This window comes from Mustela erminea, chromosome 20 (assembly GCF_009829155.1).
Source record: "Mustela erminea isolate mMusErm1 chromosome 20, mMusErm1.Pri, whole genome shotgun sequence".
Classification (NCBI taxonomy): domain Eukaryota; kingdom Metazoa; phylum Chordata; class Mammalia; order Carnivora; family Mustelidae; genus Mustela; species Mustela erminea.
The window spans coordinates 25,886,248-25,912,160 of record NC_045633.1 but is presented as its reverse complement, the minus strand read 5'-3'; the positions used below and the strand labels follow the sequence as shown (position 1 = coordinate 25,912,160).

Here is a 25,913-nt window from a genome sequence, read left to right as displayed (position 1 = left end):
TCGTTGCGGGTGTCAGAGCTGAGTAACATCCCCTGTGCGGACGCGGTTCTCCCCGCCTTTCATCTGCCATGAGTGACGATGCTGTGCCATGAGTAACGATGCTGTGAGCATTTCTTCACAGGCAGACCCCGGTGTGTAGGCCTGCTGGCCTGTATGGTGACTCCACATCCAGCTACTCGAGGGCCTGTTACCATTTTATACCCACAGCAGTGGTCCTTGGGGGCTCGGCCTCCTCCCCGCCCTCACCAAGGCTTGTTATCTCAGGGGGACTTTGGTTTCCTTTTCCCTGAGGAGCAATGACATCAGCTTTGGGCATCTTGTCACATACTTACTTGTTTTGGTGTCTCCTCCTTGGAGAAGTGTGTCTTCAGACCCTGCCCGTCTTTTAATCTGTTACCTGGTCTTGTCCCCCACTGAGTCAGCATCGTGGGTACAAGTCACGTACTTGATGTGTGACTCATAAGTATTTTCTCCTGTTTTGTACGTTGTCTTTTCCTTTTCTCCAAGGTGTCTTTTGAAGCACAAAGTTTTTCACTGCGATGACATCCAGTTTGTTTTTCTTTTTCTGTTCTTCTTTGTGTCTAGCATCCTGTCCAGGAATGCACGGTGGAATCCATTGTCACGAAGGCTTAAACTCACGCTTTTTTCCTGGGAGTTGTAGTTTTAGCTCTTATGCTTAGGTGTTTGATTTGGAATTGGGTTTTACATATGGCGTGAGGTAGGGGTCCAGCTTCACATATGTGCCTGTGGATGTCCCATGGTTCAGCACGAGTATTAAAGGACTGTTCTTCCCTGTTGAGTGGTCTTGGCAGCACTGGAGAAAATTGCTGGCTGTAGATGGGAGGGTCTCCTGTGGGCTCTTGGATTCTCTTCCGGTGAGCTCCTCGTCTATACCAGGGCCGGCATCCAAGTGCGTGGCTCCTGTAATCAAGTTGGGGGTCTTTGTGCTGTACCCCCTTCAGGGTGGCCAGGTTATTCAGGGTTCTCCCAAACCCCTTGCAGTGCCACGTGACTTTGGGAAGCAGCTGGCGTCTGGGTAATGCGGGATGAAGGGCACGTGCCCACCAGCTGGGTGCGGTCATTGTCACACACGCCGTCCTCCGGTCTGTGGGTGCTTATTTCCGTCTCTGGTCCTTGCCAGCACTGTTTGTTCACTATTGTTTTCAGTGTGCTCTGGCTCGGCTCTGTGGGCTGGGGACGCCCCCCCATCACTGGCACCAGCACTCTGGAAACCAGCCTCTGGCCCAGCCTCGGTGCGGCCTGCCACACAGCCCGTAGCACATCCCTGCAGGAGAACCTTCCTCCCCCTCCCACTTTTCTGCTCAGATTCTTCCCACCCAAGGTCAGCAAACCTGAGCCCGTGGGCCAGGTCCAGCCGGCCGTGTATTTTGGCAAATAGAGCTCTCTTGTAACCTAGCAGTGCCCATCTGTCTACATACGTCTTTGGCTGCCTATGTACAGTGGCAACAGAGGCTGTGTGGCCCACAAAACCTGAATATTTGCTTTGTGCCCACTCGTGGAAAGGATTGCTGGCCCACATGATAGCCATCTCCAGGAAACAGGACAGCAAACCACCAGGCTCGTCTCCCCAGACCATCTGCCCCAGCCTCCGGGGCCCCAAGCCTCTGTGCCCTGACCCACTCTCTACCTGTTTCCCCTAAAATGAGGGTTTTGTGAAAGACGGAGCGTGATCACAGATGGGAGGGAACAGGGCATGCGCTGTGACCCTGCGCTTCTATGCGGGGCTCCTCATTCCTTGTGCTGCAGTGCAGGACTTCAGCCCCTGCAGCAGGAGGAGGGCCTGGGGCCGCCTGCCTAGCGGTACCGGCCGGCCTTGCCCCCAGCTAGCTGTGTATCCTCACACTTGTCCTCCACAGTCGGGCCGGGGCCGGGGTCGGTGGGGCACTGTCTTGGCACTGTGGTTAGCCAGGTTGGAGTGTAACCCCTCGGCACTGTTCTTTGCAGAATCCCAAAAGTCTGGTTCTGGAGCCTCCCAGGAGCCTGCTGCCCACCCGATGGTGAGCAGGGTGCCCTTAGGGCTCATCTCATTTCTTTCATGGCCTCCTTGAGAGACAGCGTCCTGTCCTGTTGCTTTGTTATTAACACCCCAAAACATAGGGGATTAACACAGCAGCTGCCTTGCTCGGCACGGGCATCTGGGTGACTGTGCTCATGTTCCCTGGGCACTAGCTCCAGCTTTCAGTGGGTGGACCTGCAGGGAGGCTGGAAGAGTCAAGGTCTCTTTTGGGGTCTTCGTCCCAGGGAGCTGCATGCAGCCCCTGATGCCTCAGAAGAGGGCAGGCCACACACGCATATACTCAGACCTGGATGCATCATGTCAACCTAGAGGCTGTGGGGGACTCCATGGGGAAGATATGTGGGGCAGCGGGCACTGAGACCTGATCTGGAACCTTCCTGCTGTGGCTGCTTGTCTGGAGAGGGGGCTTAGGCCTGCCATGGGTGCTCATGCACGGGACCGTCTCCCAAGAAGCAGCCTGCCCTCAGCTGGGGGGAGGGAGCCGGTCATGCCGCAGGCACATTGCTATTCAATCCTTGTATCGGTCCCAGAAGTGGGGCACCAGCGTTGGACACTGGTCCTCAGGCAGAAGCAGGCGCAGTCAGGATGGCGCCAGCGGATGTGCCTTTAGGCTCACTTGTCAATTTGACCATAGAGAGGAAAAATGCCCGGTGGGCTAGGACGCCTGGGATGGGTTTGCCATAGGTTTATAGGGCATGTGACGGCCTCCCAGCCTGATTCTCTGGGGGCCGGCCTGCTTGGGGAGCTCACTCCCTAAGACCCAGGGCTGGCAGGCTCCGCGCCGCCTAGACAGTGGATAGCTGTACTTGGCCATCCCTGACCCCCTCTGCAGGCCCGTCGCAATGCAGGGGTGAGCCTGGAGTGTGGACCACAGCCCCCTCCCTGCCCCAGACCCCCTCGGGAGGGCCTTCCAGCTCCCTTGGCCGTCCTCTCCAGCGGAGTCAGGGATGTGGCCCCACCTGCCCTGCTGGGTCCTTACGGCTCCGCACAGATGGAGGGAAAGGGCAGTAGCCAGTCCCACATCCGGGGAGTCTGGCTGTTGTCCCCCGTCAGCTGACGTGCCCAGGAGACCTTCTGTCTTCTTTACCCACTTCCCACGTGTGTGGAGATGGTTCGTGGTGGCACAAAACTTCATGGTCCTTGACGGACCTCAGAGCACATCACTGTCACTCCCTGACATTCCTGAGGGCTGGGTCCATCCATGTTTCCCAGGGGAGGGAGCTCAAGGCTGTGGTGAGTGGTTGGGGGGGCGCAGCCAAGCTCACCCTGGCGCTGGCCACAGGTGCCATCTCCGTGACAGGTGCCTCCCCCCCTGGAAGTGGAGGCCAGGCCACGGGACCTTGTCTGCTGGGCTCTGCCGTCAGCCTGTTGGGGCTCCCAGGGCAGGACCAGGTCAGAGGTCATCCCAGCCAGGACACTGTGGCCTCTGCCCACCATATGGAGCAGTTGGGGATTCTGCTGTCTGTGGCCAGAGTTGGGAGGGGCAGGAGCTTTTGCAGGTCACCCCGAGACTGGGGAGATGACTCCCGCTGCAGCAGAATTGGCTTGGGTGCCAACCCCATGGCTCCACCCTCACTGTAAACGCCAGGAGCCAAGGCCTCCCCATGCTGGGCCTCTTGTGTTGACTCCTACAGGGAGCAGGTTGTTTGTCCCAACTCATCAGACCCTCATCAAATGGTGAGGCTTTTCCTGCTTGGGTTCCTCCCTCTGTCCACCCCATCTGGCTGAGCCCTGCTGGATCCCCAAATCCCCTAGCACATGTTTTCTATGTCCGCAGTTCGCCCTCAAGGGGAGGACCACCCCCAGGATGTCATGGTCCAGGATGGGAGCGGTGGTTCTCCTTCCCACCCACGTGTGTTTGGCGTCTCCATAACAGAGGATGACATTCCAGGACCTCAATGTCCGGGCGCGGGTCCCTGATTCACCCCACACCTGCCTCCCTGTTCAGCCCCCTGACATCAGCGGTCACGTCCCGTCTCCAGCCGGAGCATCTACTTCGTGGCTGGGGAAAGAAGGGACTTGACTCTCTGGCTCACCAGGGGTGGGTCCCGGCCCAAGGACTGCTCACCCATCTTTGTTCTTACACTTTTGAAGGGTTGAAGGAAAACCAAAGGAAGAATGGCATTTGGGGACTCGAGTGTGACAGGAGTTGGGTCTGTGTTTTTGCACGGCTCATGGCTTACTCCTGGGTGCCCAGCGCAGACACCGAATGGGCTGGTGGATGGAGGCGTGTGCCCGTGAAGCCTTACACTCCCTCCCTATGTGCCCAGGCCCCCACCCCAGCCCACAAGGGCCCAGAAAGCAAGCTGCCAGGTCGTCTGCTGCCACCGGGCTTCTGCCCGGCTGTGTGGGGAGATAGATTTCACACACTTGCTTATCTTTCCCAGACTGTTCAAATTCGAGGAGTAACACTGCCTTCTAGTCTGAGAGTCTATGATTCAGCCAAAGCTACAGAATCTCTCTTTTCCTTTGGGGTTTTTACAAGGTTCTCAGAAACCCATCAAGAGCCCCGAGTCCTCCCCACTCAGTGCCTTCCCTAGCAGGCTCCCCGGAGTCCCGGGACCCCACCCTCTGGTGGCCGCAGGTGGCCTTCCTCTCTCTCTCCAAGGTGATGCTAGTGGAGAGGGGCTCAGGGGGCCGTGGCTGCTGGCCTGAAGCTGTTCTCCCCTCCTACCGTGGGGCTTATGGGCTGCCTTCCCCTGTGCCTAGAACACCTGGAAGGTGTTTTACTTTTTAGAGGGGGCATGTAGAAGGGAGAGGATCCTGCTGCTCCCTCCCCCAGCCCCATCCTCCTCCCCTTTGCAGGCACCTGCAGGTATTCTGGGCTGGCGGCTGGTCCCTTCCTGGGCCCCCAGGGTGGCTGCACTGTCCTTCAGTGACAGGGCAGGACCACACCCAAGGCAGCTTTAGCTCGTGCTCTGACCCTGGCGCACTTGACGGATGTGTCCGCAGCCAGCCTCCTTCCCTGGGGAGTGGGATGATCGGAATAAGGGCTCTGCCCCTCCCCCATCCCATTTTTCCGGGAAGAGAGAGGAGAAACGTGGGGGTAGGACTCACAAAGGCGGTAGGAAATGGGACTCTTGTCGAGGAGAAGGCAAAGAACGGCGGATCAGGCGGGAAGGAAGTTTGGCCGTGGTTGTTCTTCTGGCCCAGGTGCCTCGCCAGCAGAGATGGGATGGGGTGGTGGGCCAGCGGCCTCCTGGCCATCTGCCCATCCAGACATGGGCCTCCTGGAGCACCTGGCTGGAGGGAAACCTCGGACCTGCCCCAGAATGGGTCCGGGGCCTTCCTCAAAGCAGTGCCAGCTCTCTGCTTTGGCAGAGCTGAGGCCCTTGAGGCAGCCCTCTCCCTCCCCTGCCCTGTTGTGGCCCCTGTCCTTGTCAGGGAGGCCGGGGAGGGCCGGCCAGAGAGACATGGCCAGTGCTGTGACCCAACAAACATCCCTCCCGACAGAGGAGGCAGCATCTCCTGGATCCTGAGCCCCCAGGAGCCAATTTTGTGTGGAGGGGGAGCTTCCCAGGCCTGGCTTCCAGCCCACCCCCACTCGCCTGGGCCACAGGGCAAGTCGTCCAGACCATAAACTGGAGCTGCTCTTGGCAGATCCAAGAGCATGAGGGCAAAAGGCTGGGACCCCCCCTCAAACTGACCCAGGGTCATTAGGGTCTTAGAGGCAGGTCCCATGGACCGCAGGCGTCCCTAGTTCCCCTTCCCCTTGGGGTTCTCTGACCTTCATACCTGTGTATGTGTGTGTGTGTGAGGCTGTGCATTGTGTGCCCATCCGTGTGTGTACACACATGTTGGTGTATGAGCATATATGTGTGTCTACCTATATGAGTGCATATGAGCATGTTCGTGTGCATGTGTGCACACACACGTGTACATGTGTGTGTGCACGTGAGTGTCATACATGTGTGCGTGCATGTATGTATCTGTTCATGTGTGTGCCTCCCTCACTCCCAAGCGTGAGTAAATTCTGGGAGAGTCCAGCATTCGGCTCCCCGTGAGTTTCTGGATGGTCCTTGGGTCATGGCTTCCCTTCCCATCACAGCCACAGGGCGGGATACCAGAAACGGATTTCCCTTGACTGACTGACCCCGCTGGTAACCAGCATCCTGAGCAGGAGGCAGAGCATCACAGACACCCTGGAGCCCCCCCAGCTGGCCCCTCTTTCCCTTCACTGCCCAGAGCAGTGTGTCCTGCCGCCATGGGGTGCCGTCAGACTTTGACGTGGGCTCCGCTATGTCGGACGCTTGCTGCTCTGTGTTGTTTGTGACGCCCATTCTCGCGGATGGTCCTCCACATGGGGACCACACACTGCGTTTGATGGGTGTGGACCACAAGACCAGAACCTGTTGGTGCCTGACTCCCGGTGGCTGTCTGTGCAAGGCCCGGAGTTGCCAGCCATGGGATATCCATCTGCTCTCCCTGAGCACACGCACTGCCAAGTGGTGTTTCCGGGGTGGCTGTGTCCGTTCCTGTTCTCACCTGCACAAGCACTGGCCACTGGATACACGGTGCTTGGTGTTTCCCATCTGTTCAGTGCCAGCAGGTGTTTGGGGATGCATGCAGGTTATCTCACGGCCGTTTTAATTGGCATCCCTCTGACGATTAATTTGTGCTCCATTTCCTGCCTTGTTGGCCTTTGGGACACTTTTGCTAAGTGTTTGCATTTTTTGCCCATTTTAAAACTTGAATTGTCTGATGCTTGTCTTGCTTGTGTGAGTTCTCCAGGGATTCTGGGCATGAGTCCTATGTCAGGTGTTGTATTCCAAGCGTCCGCCTCTGCCGTCGCCTTCTCGCTCTGAGTCAAGTGTGCTTGTGTTCACGTGTGGCCAGCACCTTTCCTGTTTCAGAGAAGCCTCTGTCTGTTCCAAGGTCACGATGTCCTCTTGTGTTTTTTCCTAACGTGGTTCTTTTTTACCTTGTGTTTCCCAGTTTGCCCTCCCTCAGGAGTCGGGGTTCATGTGTGCTGTGTGGTCAGGGTGATTGGGGCATCCCGTTGCCCCCAGACCATTTACTGGGGAGATGATCCTTCCCCCGGGCTCCGTCTGTCCATGCATTGGTGGCTCTCGGTCGTCACTGCTGAGACTGTCATGTGTCGTGGCGTCTGCCAGGTGGCCCCGCAGGCATGTTCACTGGCCGTAGGCTGCGGGGTTCATCCGGGCCCTGGGTTGGGTCTGAGATTTCCAGTCATTCCCCCCATGCTTACTGAGCTCCACACGGAGGCCAGGACTCACTCACTCCACATGTCTGCGTTGCTGACCTTGTTTCCCTGGGGTGGACCGGCCCCTTCCAGGCCAGGAGGGAAGAGGCAGGATGTGTGGCAGATAGTGAGGCCGTGTTTCTCCCAACTGCAGCCTCAGGAGGGAGGAGGCATCTTTCCCAGCCTCTCCTGGCTACTGGGAATAAAACCTCAGGGAAATGCCCTCGCCCAGTCACAGGGCCACACTCATGCTAGTTTCCGGGACTGGGCAGGGGGCGGGTCCACAGTGGCTGGAGTGGGGCGGTGTCTGCTAACCAGAACAGGAGCTGCCGGGCAGGTGGGAGCAGCAGAGGGGGATCGAGGGGGGTCTGTTGGCTGAGCGAGGGTGGTCCTGGGGCATGGGGGATGCAGGGGCCCCAGCAGAGGCGGTGGGTAAAGCAACAGAAGGCTGGACCCAGTTACTCGCACACCTCTGTCCTAGAAGTTGCCCGGGACTGCTCATGTTGGCTTTCTCCATTACTGCCCAAACTGGAAGCGACGAGGGCGCCCCTCAGAAGTGAGCAGACCCGCACACAGGTGTGTCCGCATGAAGGAATGCTGCAGACCACCAAAGAGAAATGAGCCAGCAAGCCAGCAAGGGAGGGGTGCAGCCTTCCACGCACGGTGCTAAGTGAAGGAAGCCTGTTGGAAAAGGCTCCGCTAGCCACATTCTGGAGAAGCCAGAACCGCGGGGGCAGTGAGCGTGGGACGGGACACGTGATTGTGCGTTTGTCAACACTGACTGATCTGACTGCACGCTGAGCATGGACATGGGCGTCACTGTGACGTCATCCGTGAGGCCAGCACCCAAGCTAGATTCCCGAATGTGAGGGCAACCTTCCTGTGCTCGGAACAGCCCCCTGAGGCGGGACAGAGGCCAACCTTGGTGTCTGGGAAGTGGAGAGGCTGAACCTAGAGGCACGAGGGCCTGTGCCCAGAGCGGCACTTCTCACGCGCGGCCTGTGAATGCTGGACCCGGTAGCCACGTGGGGGATGGGCTGCTAGGGCAGCGGCGGGGGAGGGAGCTGGGTTGGGCCCTGTCGCGGCGGGGTGCACAGGTGGACATGGGCGGGAACGCACACCAGTGTAGAGCAGACAGGCGGCTGTACCGGCACGTATGTGTAGACTCCCAGCTGAGCAAGGGCCGCGTCCACACTGGTAAGCTGCTGACTGCCCTGGTGCTGTTAGTGACAGGGACGTGTGGCATGGCCGCATGGGCACTTAGCTCTCGTCTCAATCTTTCTTTCAGGTTTGTGTTGTTTTTTGCATCTGTGGACCTCGAGACAGCGGGGTGTGTGGGAGCCAGGCCCCTGGGTGTGAATGTTTGCCAGTGGCGTGTTGGAGCGCACAGACTCCCGTGATGCCCTGCCTGTGCGCTTTTCCAGGTGCTGTGTGAGGAGACGGGCAGGCGCCCGGGCAGCCCGAGCACCTGCGACATTCCGAAGGGCTGTCTCCGGGTCTCTCTGCCTTTCCTCCCCCAGCTACCCGTTGCCGCTCCCTGAGGCAGGCCACAGCACCACGGCCTCATCAATCAGGTGTGGAGGCCCAGGAAAGGGGTGGCCGTCCTTGCCCAAGCCCCCCAGTGTCCATCCCCAAAGCTGTCCATCCAGGCCGTGCTGACCCGCCCCGTGGTCCTGCAGGGTGGCTACGACCAGAGCAGGACCAAAGTGCTGCACATGAGCATGAACCCGGCCAGCGCGGCCAAGCAGCGGCTCCGTGAGGACCAGGCCCGGCTGCAGGAAGAGTGTGAGCAGCTGCGGGAGCTCGTGCGTGCCCTGGAGCGAGGCGGCCCTGTCCCCGCTGACCTGGAGGCTGCCGCAAGTCTGCCTTCGTCCAAGGAACTAACAGGTAGGTCCCTCCCCACTGCGTCCGTGGGCCATCCTGTGGGCAGGGGGCTGCGGGAGGACCTGGGAATGAGCCCCTCAGGGGTCGCAGGTCACGGCGGGAAGAGATTCTGGCAGCCATGGGGGAACAAGTGGCTGAACTCTTCCCAGCCCCTCACACGGATTCGTGCCATTTTTCGGTGTATCTGTGTCCCATTAATCACGAGTCGATCCAACGCTCTGTGGAAACGGGGACCATCTTTCATGGATCTAAGTACCTTTCGTGGAGTCCAGAGCCCTGGTGCAGGGCCCAGGAGCGGGGCACATGAGCACGGCCTCACCCGCACTCTGCAGCTCTGCACACCAGGGTGACAGTCCCTGAGCCCACGGTTCGTCACTGCCCATGTGGGCAAGTAACTCTCCTGTTCCCACTGAGTCCCATGCTGAGCCTCCCGGCCAGTGCAGAGCAAAGGGACCCACCAGCCAAGGGGGCATATCTGGGAGCCTGACTTGCCTGGGTCCCTGTCCAGGGTGAGGGCCGAGTGCAGAAGCCAGCCTCTCCGCGGGCTGCCCAGCCTATCCCGCCACAGCTCTGACGGGGACACTGAGCTGTCAGTGAGCTAGGGTGAGGCCCCTATTCCCTTGATGTTTCCCAGCTGCGCTCCGGACTGCTCCTCCTGCGGAAGCCCGTCCCGACCTCCTTGGGCAGATCCTCTGTCCCATGAAGGCACAGGGCTCTGGCCACCGTCTTGTCCCCCTCAACTCTACCAGCCCTGCCCAGGACTTGTTCTGCACGTGTTTTCTTGCTCGGGGTTCTTGGCTGCAGCCCCCTCTCTGCCCCGTTTGCCATTGCCGTTGGCCCGACCTGCTGTCAGCCTGACCGTGAGGGGTTTGGGGGTTTTGTATTTCATTTTCAAGGAAGGTACAAACCCACAGAGAAGACTCAAGGACGCTGGTAGGCGGGTGGCTGAAGGGGGTGGAGCTAAGAGGGGTCCAAGTGGTGCCCCAGAGCCCCCGAGGCTGGAGGTGGTGGTGGCAGGTGGCCCTGGGGGCAGAGGGTTAAGGGCACTTGCCAGAGGGCATAAGGACAGGCATTGGTCCCCAGGCCTTCCACTCAGCACCCTGCTGTAGGCAGTGGCCTTGCCCCCAGCAACAATGAAAAGAGGAAACAGAAAACCGAGGTTATTCTCTTAGAGCCAGAATCCCAAACAGCAGGCCCCATGCTGGCAGGACCTCCCCCAGAACTCATTAGGGACCGAGGATGTTGGGCTCTGTGTCAGGCCTGCTGGGCCAGACACATCTGCGGTGTGCAGAGGGTCCCTGGATGGAAAGAGCGAAGTGAGCTCAGAGCTGGTGCGTGTGGGTGCCGGGACCCCCGCCCCAATCCGCCCCCTTCTCTTCACCCACCACAACAACACCCTCTGGAAGGGCTCCTTTTGTGGCAGCTGACATGGGGCACCCTGCCAGGCCTGTCCCCTCGCTGTGAGCAGAGTCCCAGGACCGCCGGGCCCAGAGGGAGAGAACAGCACAGGTGAAAAGACAAAGCCTCCGTCTTCAGAGAGGAAGGATGTGTTGCTTTACTTTTTTCAAAGAGGAAACACGTGAACTTTCGGAATTTAAAGACACCAAAACTGAAGTGAAAAGCTAAACAGGAGACTTAGAAAATTGGGGGAGTGTATGTGCACAGGAGAGCAGAAGGTCAGATAAAGGCACAAGGGGCATGGGATCTCTGCAGCTCCTCTGGTGGCTCCAGGAGAGGGTGGGGGCCCAGGGGACTCGCCGCTGGCCAGAGGGAGGCTCCCCATGCTGGGACTTGTCATAGTGAGGCTTCTCAACAAAGGGACAAGGGCACCTGTCACCTCCCAGAGAGGGAGAAACAGGCTGCTCCTTTCTGAACTGTGGCTTGAGGAGCAAGAAAGCCACTAGGGGCCAGACTCTGGATGCCCGAGGGACCAGACGGTAGCTCACAGCCAGCCCCATGCTCAGCCCCACGAGGGAGGAGTTTGCTTCTGTTTCCGATGTTCAGTGTCTAGAAAACGCTAGCTCGAGGTTCCCTCTCTCATGAGGCCCGTGGAGGTTGCACACCTTTGAAACGAGGGCAAGAGCCAGGGAGCAAGATGTGGATACAGAAGGCTAGAGCGCCAGCCGTGGAGAGATGAGGAAGACCGGGGACAGCTGCCCCAGGAACAGCCAGAGCAGGTGGAGACTGGTCAGAAAGTTTTGGAACCTTGTAGAATGGAAGGTGTCCAGTGTCTTGGGAGATGGTGCAGACTAGAGCTTGGGTGCTGGACTCCCAGCTCATCATGCGTACCAAACAGTCAGGGTGCTCCAACGTCGACACCCAGTAGGGGTTTGCCAAGTCGAGTACCCAGAAAATGGAGCTGCTGGAGAAACAGGACAGTCAGCAGCTGCAGGGGCAGCAGAAGGTGTCGGGAGGAGAGAGAGTCCTGTTCTCCTGTCCGGCCTGGCTCGCATGGCTGCGGTCAGGACAGTGTGGGGACCTGACACAAGCGACTCAGGGCAGGGAGTCCAGGGAGAGGTCTGACGGTGGTAAGCATGGCCTCACTGTCTGACGCGGGAGCGCCAACACCGTCGTGGGTCCACCAGGGGAGGACCTAGTACCGAAGTTACCAACCAGTGGATACAGCCAATGCCCCAGGGGAATGGGACATACCCCCCCATCCCGCCACTGGACTCTCGAAGACTCTCTGTGACCTACCTGTGCAACAGAGTTGGTATCAAACCGAAGCCTAGAATTTCAGGCATGCGTGCAGGTCAAGCTTGTGAAGGCCGGTGCGTGTCAGTTTCACTGAGCCCCAGGCGCTGGTCCGTAGAGACCAAGGCCACAACCCGGTTAGGGATGGGGCCCCCTCGGGGCACCGGGTGAGCTGCCGCTGTGGGGGAGGTGCAGGGCGCGTGGGCGTGGTGGCGCCGCTGCTCCTGTGGGCTTGGTGCTCCTGTGGGCTTGGTGAGAGCAGGAGCTCTGAGAACCTCTGCTGGGTCTCCCATGGCCTCGTGCCAGGCATTTGTGTCATGTTTGTGGCAGAGGCCGCTCGGTGAGTGTGGTTGTAGGACCCAGCCTCAAGGGATCACGGTAGAATAGCCAGGCGCCTCGTGGTTAGCACTGGAGCCTGTGGGCGGACGACTGGGCCACTGCTGACCGGCTGGTGAGCGCGCAGATGACGCAGTGGGGTACTTGTTTCTGCCTGTGAGGCTCCGGGTGCTCCGCCAGCATGCCCACCCTGAGGCTCCCAGGTCATCTGCGGGGCACGCAGCCCCAGCCACGCGGAGCCAGGCTGCTGGGCAGTGACTTGAAGCCTCAGCACTTGAAGTCCCTGGCCAGTGTACCTGAGTACCCCAGAGATGCCCCTTAGACAGTGGGGCTCCAGGGGCCTTCCAGCCACCAACAGATGTCCCCCACGCTGCTGCCCTCTACCCCGGATCTCACAGGCCACCTGCCGTACCATACCTCTGAGCGGCAGCACCCCTCGCCCAGGCCTTCCGCTATGCCGACCGGTGCTACTGGGAGCAGTCAGGCTTGCCCCAGTCTGGGCATTGGCGGAAGGCGAGAGATGGAGGCAGGAAACCCATACAGGGGCCCCTGCTCTTGGGCACCCCAGGGATAGCACCGACCGACGGACCTTATAGAAGCTCGAGTGGTTCCCTGACAGATGACGTAAAGGGTCAGACAGGCTGCCGTCTGCTCTGAGCTGGCCTTGTGGAACAGACCCCGAGTTCATTGCGGGTGCCCAGGGCCCTCAGATGGTGCAGGTGCACATGGCAGACAGCTGGACCAACGGCGGGAGGCTGGCCTCCTGAGGAGAGCAGCGTGGCTGAACAGGAGGAGAATGGCCCATTGGGCTAGCCGGGCCGGGGGGGACGAGCACAGCCACCCACCCTCGCTGACTGCGCTCTCAGGGTTCGGGGGAGAGCTGGTCTGAGGTTCTGTGGATCTTTGACAGAGGAATTGCTCAATGACCGCTAGCAAGGACCCAGCCCCCTGGGTCAACAGGAACCAAAATGCTCAGCCTCCCCCAGCTGGCTCTTGGCTCCCCACAGGGCCCCCTGCAGTACCCGGGCTCGGCCAGGGAGATTATTAATTGCAGCTTAATTAGGTAATGCATTAATATTAAAATAACCGGGTTTTGATAGCAACACAGTGAAGGTGATGAGGTTTGTCACGGCCTGGCTGTGCGGGTGCAGCTGATCCCAGGGTGTCCCTGAGTCGGGAAGGGTGGTGGGCTCTGGAGCTCCTCCCCGGGGGGGCGGACTGGGGCATAGAGAGCAGCTTGCTTCTCCCTTCACCGTGCCATCCTCTCTGTGGGCTTTGCAGCGGCCTCCGTGGGTGGGCCACGGGTGGGCCATGGATCATGAGCCGAAGAGGGGCCGTCTAGGTGCCCAGCATGATGGGGTGGCTCCACAAGGCACAGGCCTTCTGAATTTCTGCCACCCTGGTGCCCTCAGGTGAGGCAGCCACCTCCAGCTTCCACTGGCTCACATGGAGGGGAGAGGAGGGCGCCGCCACGGAGGAGATGGGGAAGGCTTGCCATGGCCCCCAAGGCACACGCTCCTGTTACCAGCAGCACTGGCCGCTGGCTGCCTTCTGGGCCCACAGGTGGCAGCAGGGCCTGTCCCTGCCCTAAGGACAGAATGGGGGAAGAGCCACGGGAGTCAAGGGCCTCGGAGCGGGCCCTGGGTGTAGAGGGCCAAAAGAGGGGCAGACTTTGGCGGCTGGGCAACTTCCCAGGCCAGGGTAGGTGGCTTCAGCTGAGCTTCGTGGGCTGAGTAGGAGGGGAGAAGGGCTGCTATTCCAGGCAGGGGTCCCCTGTGCCCAGCCCTGTGTGGGGCCCCAGTTAGAGCCGTCCCTGTGTGCTGCCAACAAGGAATGCCGCATCCGCTGGGGGAAGGAAGACCGACGTGCCTAGGGAATCCAGGGAGCAATGCAGGGTCCCTGCAGCCACCCGCGCCCCTGCCCCAAATGAGTGCTCCTGTTTGTCCCAGGGACAGACCCTGTGAGCTGCAGGAGGGTCCCGGTCTGGGCGTCTACTGACCCACCCACCCTGCAGAACAGTCCTCCCTCCCCAGGCCTAGGAGCAGGAGGGAAGGGTGGGTGGCCTGGGTTACCAGGCCTCTGGCTGGTGCCTGAGTGGCACACACCTGGGATGAGTCTGAAAAGCACCACAGGGGCTTTAAAACAGAGCAGACATCGACCTGAGCTTCCAGAATGGGTGCAGACGCACCCAAATACACCGATATTAGAGTACCAGGCACAGGAAACCACCACACAGGTGCTTGTGGGAGCATTAGCCCATTTTCTCAGGGCACATTCTTGGTGGGGATGGCTGGGTCAGCCCATGGTTGGCTTCCAGAAAACTGGCCCTTTTCCTTCAATGTCCATACGTGGCCCGTGGCCATGTGTCCCCGCGGACGCTGGTGCTGTCAGGGTAGTTCTCACGGGTGTGCATGTGTGTGCGTGCGTGTGCGTGCATGTGTGTGTGGTGATGCAGCATGTCCCGTCCTAGCTGGCGCTCCCCGCTGTCCGAGGATGAGCCCCGGCAGCACCTTGGGCCGGCCCTGTGTCCTCTGGGGCAGCTCTCTGCTCTAGCTTCCCCTTTATTGGTTCTTTATACGGAGTTCAGGGAATTTCATTTTCTCGCAGCATCCTTCTCAGAGCAGACATTTTTCATTTGTGCTCAGATAACTAATGTTCCTTTTACGGGAGTCTCATCTGAGAGCCCCGCCTGACTCAAGGTCAAGACACTTTTTTAGTCTTACAGCTGACTCGGTGATCTGCATAGAGTTGAGTTTTGCGTGCAATGTGAGGTTTACATTGGGATGAGTTTTGAGGAGTTTGCTGAACTTCCGGTTGTTCCGGCGTCAACCATGGAAAAGCCTCTTCAGTCTCCAGTGAATTACCCTTGCTCCGAGGTCCTGTGCCCCTGACTTACATGTCTGTCGCGTCACTGCCAGCCTGCCTGGCAGCCATAGCTGGACCCTCCATCCGTAACACAAGTCCTCGGACTCATGCCCCCTCTTCACGAGCACCTTGCCCGTTCTCGTCCTACTGCCTTTTCGCATGAACATGAGATCCAGCTCCTCTGTGTCTGCAGGAAATCCTGCTGACACGTTCACGGGCATTCCGTTAGGTCTGCACATCAGTCTGGGCAGAGCCGTACCCCTGCGGTGGAAAGACACAACACAGGCTTCCCTGTGTTTCCTTCCTCAGCGGTTCCCGTGTTCTGTTAGAAACGTCCTGAAGTGTTTCCTGGTTGTTGTTTGAAATTCTTGGAATTAAATCTCTGTGTGTGTGTGTTTGGGTGTGTGCTTACTCTTTCCAGCTGATCTTGCTTTGTGTGTAGGAGTGTGATTGGTCTTGTGTCCTTGGACCTCACAGAACCACATACCAATTTGGGGAGGGTCTTGTTTGGATTGTGTTGGTTTTATTCGTCGTAGTCATGCCATTTGTGAAGATGGACTGTTCCATATTTTCCCGTAACGCCTGGGCACCCGCGTCCCCTGCCTGGCCCGCAGCCCAGTGCTCTGCTGAGTGATGCGGAGTGCGGGTGTGCCAGCTGTGTTCCTCACCTCCTGGGGGGACCTTCCGTCCCTCCCTGCCGCCGGTGCTGGGAGCTGCAGGCCGTGTGTCGGTGCCCTCCGTCAGGCCGAGGGAGCCCCCCAAGACTGTGGAGCATGTCTGTCAGGTTGGATGCTGAATTTTGGGTCTCCATCTGTGGGTAAGGTCGTGCTTCTTTAGAAGGCTGTCAGTGTAGAGGACTACTTGTGAAATTTTTCAAGTTTGGGCCAGCCTTGTATTCCTACAATAAATTCCTCTTGGTTGTGGCATATTCTTCCATTTTATGGTGCTGAATTCAACTTGCTAATATTTCGTCAATAATTTTTGTGTCATTGTTCATATTGGTCTATAGTTGCCTCCTCCTGTCCTTGTCTGATTTATCAGCACAATGAATGAAATGAGTCAGAAAATGTTTCTTCCTCTTCTGTTTCCTAGAGGAGTTGGTGTCAGATTGGCATTACTTCCTCTTTAGCTATTTTGTACACACCTGCTGGACTCCATCTGGACCCGTAGCTTTGGGTCGCCGAAGGTTTTTAATACTTACAGGAGCCAGGGACTGAACGGTTGTACCCTACTCCCAACACACACAGTTTGTATGTTGAGCCCCTCATCCCCAATGCAACGGTGTTAGAAGATGGGATCTTGGGGGGTGATGAGGGCATAAGGATGGGGCCCCCACAAATGGGACTGCTGCCCTCAGAAGAGAGACCCACAGTACTCCCTTGCTCCTCCCACCACGTGAGGACACAGTGAGAAAACGCTGTCTGTGAGCTGGTAACTGGACCCTCAGCAGACCCCAAATCTGTCAGCATCTTCATCTCAGACTCCTCAGCCTCCGGAACCGTGAGGAATACAAGCTTGTGTTGATAAGCCACCCGGTCTGCCGTGTTCTGTGATGGCGGCACACGTGGACTGTGACCACAGGATGATCAGCTTATGTGGTCATTCTTAGGTGAATTGTGGTAGTTTGTGGGGTTTTTTGGTAATTTGTGTCTTTGCTTTTGTTACTTCCTTTGTCAACTTTGATGGAAATTTATCCATTTGATCAGTCTTTCAAAGACCTAGCTTTCGGTTTTATTGGTTTTTCAGTATTGTTCCTCTGTTTTCAATTTTACTGACTTCTGCTCATTTCCTTGTTACTTCCTTGGTCTGCTTACTCAGCTTCCTCTTGCTCTTTGTTTGGTTTATTTTTCTTTCTTTTTTCTTTTTTTAAAGACTTTATTTATTTATTTGTCAGAGAGAGAGAGAGAGCGCATGCACAAGCAAGCAGAATGGCAGGCAGAGGCAGAGAGAGAAGCAGGCTCCCTGGCAAGCAAGGAGCCCGATGCGGGACTTGATCCTAGGACCCTGGGATCAAGATCTGAGCCGAAGGCAGCAGCTTAACCGACTGAGCTACCCAGGCATCCCTCTTTGTTTGGTTTCTTAAGCTGGAAAGTGAGATTGCTCATTTGAGATCTTCTTTTGTTTTCTAAAATAAGCATTTAATGCTATAAATTTCCATCTGAGTACTGCTTTAGCTGCATCCACAAATTTTAGTACATTGTAGTTGCATTTTTGTTCAGAAATTTTTCAGGTTTTCTTTAAAGTGTCTTCTGTGATTCATAAATTATTTAGAAGTGTGTTTTTAATTTCAAAATGTCTGGGGATTTTCCAAGTGGCTTTCTGTTATTGATTTCTGGTTTAATTCCATTACATTTAGGGAGCACACTTTGTATAATTTGTTTTTTAATTCAGGATTTGTCCGATGGCCAGTACTGAGCGATCTTAGTAAATGTTCTGTGTGCACATGGCAGGAAGATATAGTCTGTCTGTTAATCAGTGTGTGTTGATTGTTTATATTTAATGTAATGTTTTAATACATTTGGAGTTAGGCCTGCCATTTATGATTAGTTTTACTTGCCCTCTGTGTTTTATTCCTGTTTTCCCATTTCTACTGATTTCCATATCATTTGAACATTTTTTAGTATCTCATTTTGATATATCTTAGGGTTTTTTAAATTCATTATATCTCTTTGGACACACACACACAAACACACACAATGGCTCAGGATTTTTACCTAGACATTTAGAATTCCTGTTGCTTTGTCTTCATTCCTGAAATTCCAAGTTCCCCTTCTGCTATTGACTCCCTGGGTGTTTCTTTCAGAGAATGTATGCTGGGACTAGGATCCTGGGGTTCCCTCCACGTGGTGACCCCGTTTTACCCTCACTTCTGAAGGACGCCCCTGCTAATTGTAGGTGAGGGGTCTGTGAGCATTATGGAAATTGACACTGCTTCTCTCCCTCCGGCCTCCACGGCTTCTGACAAGCCCTCTCCAGTCTCTCGGATAACCTGCCCTCAGCATAAGAGGCACAGAGCATTGGAAACTCAGATTGCACATAATGGTGTTGTAAGTTAAAAGAAGGGCAAGTGGCAGCTTCTGGGGACAGGGGACCTGTACACAGACATGCTCTCCACAGCTGGCTCCAGTGCTAAATGCTTGCTGTTTCTGAGCAGACAGCGTTGCAAAGTCCTTGTGGGGCATCTGTGGAATCTTGCTTGGCGGTTCTGCCATCTCCGTCATCCTGGGTCGGCACCTGTTGGCTGTGTGTTTCCTAGCAGGTTAGTGTTTTGTTCTTCATGTGCTGCTTAATTATGGATGTGTTCTGTAGGTTTTGAAAGCCATGTTGCGAGATTCTTGGTGTTTCTGCAGCTCTGTGGAGAATGTTCATCTCGGTCGGTTGGTTTCAGCAGGCGGGCTGTGTAGGTGGACTGAGAGGGCAGTCCCCGTGCCTGCGGACAACTGTGCCTCCACAACCGTTCAGTTTTGGGGCCACATCACAGTCTCCATGGCCCATGTGGGTGCCAGGCACACCCCTCGGAGTCCCCTCTCCCCCCGCCCCACATTCTCCGGTTCCCTCCCTGCTCTGCTGTGTACTTCCGCAGCTGGGATTCACCCCACTGTGCTGAGGTCATGGCTCTCGAAGGGCTAGGCGCCCACCCAGCGGCACAGCACCTGCACCTCTGTGGGGTTGCCAAGGACCCAGAGAAGGGGATGAGATGAGGAAGAGGAGGGATTTCTCCTGCCTCCTTCTCTCAAGTCTGCCTGCACCCAGCGCTTGCGGCATCCAGCCCAGGCTCCAGTGCCTCTCGTCCAGGGCGGGGGCGGGGACACCAGGAACCAAATAAACAAGCAACAGCAGCCAAGCTTGGCAGACTCCGACTGTAAAGCTCACCCGCTGTGAAGGAGCTAGCCCCACAGTCCCATAGCTGTTGCAGGAGCTGGAGCTCCGATCAGGATGCCTCCCAAGACGTCTCCAGGCGCGGGTGCTGTCACCGGCAAATTGTACCAAGGAAAGAACAATTACCAACTCTGTACAAGCTCTTCAAGAAAAGTGAAGAGGGAGCACTTTTGAACTCATTTTATGAAGCAAATATTACCCCAATTTGAGAACCAGTGACAGGACAGAAAACAAGACCCTTAGGAACTTATTTTTATATTTATTCCAGGATCCAGATATCCATTGATGTCATCCACTACATCAATGTGATCTAACCAATTGCTGGGGTAATTTGGCAAAGTTCAACACCCAGGAAAACTCTCAGCAAACTAAATAGAGAGGGGGCTTCCTCAGCCTGACACAGAGCGTCTGCAAGCACCCTCACAGCAGATCCGTGCTTCCCCAAGATGAGAAATAAGGCAGAGGTGGTCTAGCAACCTGAGTGAGCGTGTCGGGAGTCCCGGTGTGGGCCCCCAGGGACGAGCACGCTTAGGAACAGGAAGGGAGGGAGCAGAAGCGCTCCTCTGTGGATGACCCTCGGTGCATAAAACCCCAAGAAGCAAAAACAAACCCGAAGACTGCCGAAGTGAGACCGGCATGGATTCCTGTGATCCAGCTGACCTCGTGTCCTGCAGACTTGCTGAACACACTTGATGTGACACGAGAGTGCGTGTGTGCATGTAAGAAGCACGTGTGTTGTGCGTGATGCGCTGGCAGCAGACACGTGGACACTGAAGTCAAGAACATAATGCCGTTTCTATTCACTCTCAGCACAAACAATTCCTGGGTGTGAGGCCAGCAAACTCACAGAGGATCCTTACGCAGCATGCTCTCCAGCAGTGCTCTGACCAGACAGGAAACGCGAGGCACTCTGGATGAGAAGATGGCTCACAGCGTGTGTCCACTCGCCCAGGCTGGTGCGGGGACTTCCTGCAGTGAGGGTGGTGGGACTGGTGCTGCTGGCCCTCTGGTCCCAGCCTCGGCCACCTGCAGCCTCTCCCTTTGGGACCAGTGGGACATGCACTCTCTCCAGTGTGAGCCCCTTCACTGAAAGGCAGGCTTGAGTTCATACCCTCTTCTTTCCTGGAACTGGAACGCATATTTCCAGTAGTGTCACACATAGTCACCAAAATCCACTACCAGTCCAATGTCCTTTAACGGGTGAGTGGAGAACAGGGGTCTGTCTGTGGGTGGAACACTGCTCCGTGTCAGAGTGGCCCCCTGCTGACCTCCTGGGGGCCTGGAGGGGCCCCAGAGGCACCATGCTAGGGGAGGAGCTGGACCCCAGGCAGCGCCCTGCAGGGTCCCCGAGACAGGACACTCAGGAGGGCAAGAGTGCAGGTCGGTGAACAGGTATGGTGGCAGGTGCCAGGGCCAGGGGCACAAAGTATGTGGCAGTTAGCTGTCCAGGGTGACAGAGCGATCTTGAGTGTTGGAGGTGGTGGCCTTATAGAACTGGACACCAAAAAGTGTCAATTATATTGCACAGTTTTCAGAATTTTAGATACAAATGGTACCTCATTTTAACATGTTCCTTTGCTCACTAACAAGGAAGAGTGTGTCTCACCTGTTCCTTCCACTGTGGTCTCACCAAGTCCATGCTCCTTGATCACTTCCTTATTGTTTTGTTTTTTTTTTTTTATGATTATATTTTGTAGAAAGTTTGAACTGTTTTTGAGTTCTCTTCTATTGATTCCATTACTTTTAAGCTTAGGAAGTCCTTTTGATAAATAATCCTGTTTTCTTCTGGGATTTTCTTTTCTTTTGGGGGGGGGCCTTATTTTTCACACTTAAAGATCTACTTGGAACTTACCTTGGTGTGTCGAGTAAGGTCAGGGTCTAATTCGACCCCTTCCCAAACCAATGAGTGATCGCCCAGGTCCCGTTCATCGCGCATCTTTCTTTGTTCCTCATATTTATGACCTGCCTTTATGTTTGCGAGCTTCTGATACATAACAGCGTCTATATTTGTGTCTCCTGTTGACTTCGTTTATCTCTACTATATATTTGTTTCTAATTGGAACTCTGAGGTATGTTTTAGCGTCTGGTGTAGAGCGAGGGGTTCCTTGTCACTTGGAGACTTTCTTACGTGTTTATTATTCTACAGGAACTTTAGAATCACTCTGTCAAGTTCAAGAAAAGGCTGGGGAGGTTTCCGTTTCTATTGGAATTGCGTTAAGTTCGTAACTTACTTCGGTAGGCGAGTCTTCAGCTGTACCTCGTTGTCTCTGGGCAGGGAGGGCCCCAGGCACAGACTCGTGTGGCCCGACCACCAGGAGCCAGCACTCCCCCGGACATGCAGCATCCTCGTGCTTGGCCCCAGGACCCATGGGCACACCCCAGCCCCCTTCCTGCTGGGCTGGAAACACAGGGTCCAGGTCACCTTCCTTTTCCAGGTTGGGTCCCGAGTTGCTCTGCTGTGGCACTATGGCTCCCGTGCCGGGCCCCAGGCCTCTCTCCTCTTCCCCCAACCCTCTGAGCTCTGCTGTGTGGCCCCTGGCATGGCCAGGCACAGAGTTGTCTTTGGGAGGGAGAAGTCCACTCCATCTGTCTGGGCCAGAAGTCCCCACGAAGGTACTGTAACAAGTTCTTAGTGACCCTGATGTTCAGCCCAGCTTGGATCCTAGGTCTCCCCGATCCCGTGCCCTGAACATGCGCTGAGCCCACCCTTTCAGCCTCACCTCAGAGGGTCCACAGTGTCTCTGAAGGCTGGGCAGGAAGCAAGGCCCGGGGAGGGAAGGCAGCTTCAGGGTCGGGCTGCTGGTGCGTGGGGGGGCCAGGTGTGGCCTCCATGGAGAGCCCAGAGCCCAGGGTCATGAGAGTCCAGATGCCCAGGCCCCACCCTCCTGTGCTGCCTCCAGACAGGAGGCTCTGCGGAGTGGTTGGTGACTTCATCACCACGTGTCCCTGGCCCTTCTGTCCCCAAGCTCCTTGTTTGTTCTCAGGGTCGGGTAGTGAAGGGCAACACCATCCGTGGGGTGTTTGACTGGAGTTGTAAAGAAGTCCTGATACTTAGCCCCCGGGGCCTGCAGCACACTGGCAGAGCAAGGGGCCCTGCCTCGCTTGCTCCGTGGGCCCCAGTTCCTCCGACGGCCCCACTGCCTGGACACTGGGCCTCGGCTCTGTCTGGACCCGGAGGCTGCCGTCCCCTCCATCCTCTCCCCTCTGCTCTGGGGACAGCCGCTGGGGGCGAGGCTGGAGCTGCTGCCCTGGGCGAGGCCTCCTGCTTGGGGACTGGAAGTGGGTGGGGGCATCTGTGGTAACCACATAGAAGAGGCCTTGGTGGGCGTCTGTCCAGAGAACAGCTGTGTCTGTAGGGCCTCCGCTGGACACCCCCCACTTGGGTGTGTCTGAGGCATTGCAAAATCTGCGTGTTTAAAACTGAACTCCCGTGGCAGCAAGGGGACACCGCCACCCCTTGATAGAATGGCCACGGGCCAGAACACGGTTAGCACCAGACGCCGATGGGACGTGGAGCTGCGGGGCCTGTAGTGTGGGGGAGGATGTGTTGTGTGTCCACATAGGGGAAATCTCTATACCTTCCACTCAGCTTCGCTGTGACCCTAGAACTCTTCTAATAGCCTTTCAAACAAACAGTCCTGATCTTTACCTGTTTTAAGCGTGTAGTGATTTCTAGTAAATATGCAAGGCTTGCAACCGTCAAAACGATAAGCCTTTCCATCACTCCGAGGGGTCCCTGCTGCCCACAGCAGGGGTGCCCTGCTGTCCCCAACGTCCGCTCTGGCTGTGGGGCCAGAGTCCGCATTCTGCCTCTGGTGACATGTCTGCCACCTGCTACGCACTGAAATGTGTTCAAGGTCCGGCCATGAAGTCATGTGTGCTACCGAGTAACACTCATGGTGCGGACCTCGCTCTGTCTGGGCCATCATCCGCTGATGGATGCGTGGGAGTGTCCTCTTCCTGGCTCACTGGAATGTCACTGCCGAGGATGTGGGACCACGAGGTTTGCATGGGGTAGGAATGAAATCAAGGGCTCTGTTTCTTGGGGTGTGATGGGGGCAGGCTTGTGTTTAACCTTTAAAGCAGCTGCCAAGCTGTTTTCTGGAGCAGCGGCAGCATCTCTAGCTCCCCGCCCGTGCCCCACATGCCCCTGGCGCCACTGATTCTCTGGCCCCTGGGCACGGCCGTGCTGACGGGCATGCTGACGGTGTGCCGTCTGCCCCCGCTTGTGTCTCCCCGACTGCGAGCAGTGGCGAGGGCGTTCCCACATCTCCTGAGTCATTCTCATATCTACTCCACTTAAACGCTTGAAGTGTTTTCTTGTGATCGTTTTCTTCATGCTGCTTTTTGATAAGCAAAAGTTTTAAATTTTGATGAAGTCGAATCTACTCGTGTTTTCTTCTGTGCTTAGCTCTTTGTCTAAGAAATCTTGGCTTGCTCCAGCGTTGCCATCTCCTGGTTTCTTCTAGACGCTTTTAGACCTATGCTCTGTATCAAACTAACTTTTATATGTGATGTGAAGGAGGGTCCAGCGCTCATTTATTCCTACTTAGAGGTCTGGTTGTTCCCAAAGTACCACCTCTCTCCGACACAGCTTGCTGCTGGATGCATGAAATCGGTCAGGAGAAAGCGTGTCTAGTGCACAGCTGTGGCTCTGAGCTCTGGCGGCTAGATGCCGGGATGCCCCGCGTGGCTCCTGGGGAAGGAGCTGGGGGGCCATTCACGCTGCCAGTGGTGCTCGCTGCCTCTGAGGGCTTGCTGCAGAACCAACACTGAATGCTACTATTGCTTTTTGCCTTTTTTATAAAAGTGAGAAAACCCTCTTTGGGTTTCTTTCAGCTAGCAGAATCAGGAACTATTCGCACAGGCCTTTTGCTGAAGAGGAACGGCAGCACACGGACTGCGCACTGGTCCCTGTGGTCGGATGACTACAGCCCAGCCTTACCGTTGGCGTTCCCGTGTCCGTTTCCGCATTGGCTTGCTGGCCTCATCCTTGCTTCTCATGAATGCTCCAAGCTGCATCCGGTCTCAGGCCCTTTGTACTGGCCTCCTCCTGCCCACCTTGTGCTTTGCTTATTCCCTGCCTCCCTGGAGGTCCGCTGTGACCAGCTGTCAACACTGCAGCCCATTCCCAGCCCTACCTTCTGGTTCTCTTAACACTTAACGGCATAATGGCTCTGAAGACCACCTCGCTCTGCTTGTGTTTGTTTCTGTCTGTGTCCCCTTTGGGAACATAATTCCCTCAGACCTGAGGTTTTGAGGTTTGTCCACTCTGTGTGCCTTAAGCCTTGAATGATGCCAGACATGCAGTTCACTCTTGTCACATACTTGTTGGGTGAATAAAGAAGTCACCAGCCCTTCTAAAGTTCTGTCCGGGGCTGGTCACGGTGAGGGCTTATTCCTGCTGCTGCTGTTGGGGGCAGGGAGATGGTTCTCAGACAGGCCACCATGGTGGTCACCTATGCCCCCAGGTACCTGCGGCCACAGTGGAGGTCACCTACACCCCCAGAGGTCTCATCTGGCAGCAGTGGGGGTCAGAAATCACATCGGGGCTGACAGCAAGGTGTTGGCAGGGCTGCATCGCCCGGAGGCTCTGGGGGTCCTCTTCCATCTCTATTTCTAGCTGCTGAAGGTGGCTGCTTTCTGTGGCTCTCAGTTCACCCCCGATCTCCATGCCAGTGGTGCGTCTTCTTCAGACCCGCTCTGCTCCTGCCTCTTCCCCTTGTAGAAGCCACATGAGGACCCTGGGCCCCTGGACCAGCTCCATCTCCATCTGCTTCGTTCACTCCTGCCTACCCGGTCCTTCTGCCTTGGTTCTGGGATTCAGACACAGACACCTCCTCACAGCCTCTGTCTCAGTCAGTCATGTTGATGGGAAAACGTCCTCTGATTTCACAAGGTCATTAGGACCCTGCTGGCAGCCCCGGACAGCGGCTGCGCATCCTAGGCGGACAGCGTGGGGGACAAGCCCTCTGTGGAGCTCCGGGAGTGTCTCCACTTGCCTGCTGTGGCATCTGTGGGAGGTGCATGTTGTAGTCCCGCGCAGTCAGGCTGGGCTAGAGACAGAGCCTGGGCCTGAGACGGGCAGAAGGGGTTCCCCGGGGAAGAGTGGGCACCTCTGAGTTCCGGCGCAGGGACTGTGCTGTGCGCAGCAGCCATTGTCCGGAAGAGCCCTGCGTCCCGCCATGCCTGCAGAGTTGAGCCGGGCTGGACTCTTGTCCTGGCAGTTCCTCCGCCGGCTGGGTGTGCTCCCCCAGGCCCCTTCACCTCTCCGAGCCCCGCCTGGCACTTGGCAGCTCTGTCTGCCATGGGCAGCTATGTGCCATGGACCAGATCAGGTGCCCCTGGAGTAGCAGCCTGGCTCTGGCAGAGCCCCTGGGATGCGGACCCCCAGTGGGCCCCCAGGGCTGCCGGCTGTCCCTGCTGCTTGCCGCTTCAGAGCGCTGCTTCCCTCTCGGGACTACATGTCTGGCACATTCCTCTCCCCAGACCCCGCCTTCCGGGGAGCCTGGCCTGCGGGCAGCCTGCGTCCTCACCCCTCTGGATCCCCAGAGGGCTGACTCGCTGCCCCCTGCCCACCCTCTGTCTCCCCCCGCCGTCCCTCCTCCGGACCCTGTGGTCTGTGGGTGGCTACAGCCACCAAGCGGGTTGTCCATCCTCTGCCTTCATCGGCCTGGCCACATACGTTGGCAGGTTTTAATAGACTGCCACATCTCAAAAGCAGGGAGAGAAAGATTTAAAATCTTGTCTCGCCCAAAGCAGACAGATTGACTCGAAAATGACTCCGTCAATAAAAGATGAGCTCTAAGAGGCTCTTCCCTCTCCGAGAGGAAGCACCCCTTCCCGGGACTCGGCTTCTGGGAGCCCACTGCTGGAAATGAGGAACGTGCACACCGTGCGGAACACCGTGCGGAACGGAGCAGGAGCGACCCTGCCACCGCTGCTGGCCTACGCTGCCTTCAGCTGTGGGCCGTCCTGCCCGCTGGCCCCAGGCTGCCGCTGCTCTGTGAGCCC

At 56.9% G+C, this 25,913-nt stretch overlaps 1 protein-coding gene across 4 annotated transcripts in view; it reads left to right on the top strand.

The window, feature by feature from the left end:
• The window catches only part of MAD1L1 (mitotic arrest deficient 1 like 1), a 314,493-nt gene that overhangs the window by 234,683 nt on the left and 53,897 nt on the right, over positions 1–25,913 (top strand). For 3 of the 4 annotated variants that reach the window (XM_032326714.1, XM_032326715.1, XM_032326716.1), the window contains exon 16: positions 8,921–9,128. In XM_032326714.1, the coding sequence (XP_032182605.1) occupies positions 8,921–9,128 (208 nt within the window). Of the gene's footprint in view, positions 1–8,920; positions 9,129–11,256; positions 11,394–25,913 lie in introns of those variants that run through there. The other variant, XM_032326717.1, reaches the window with a different exon arrangement.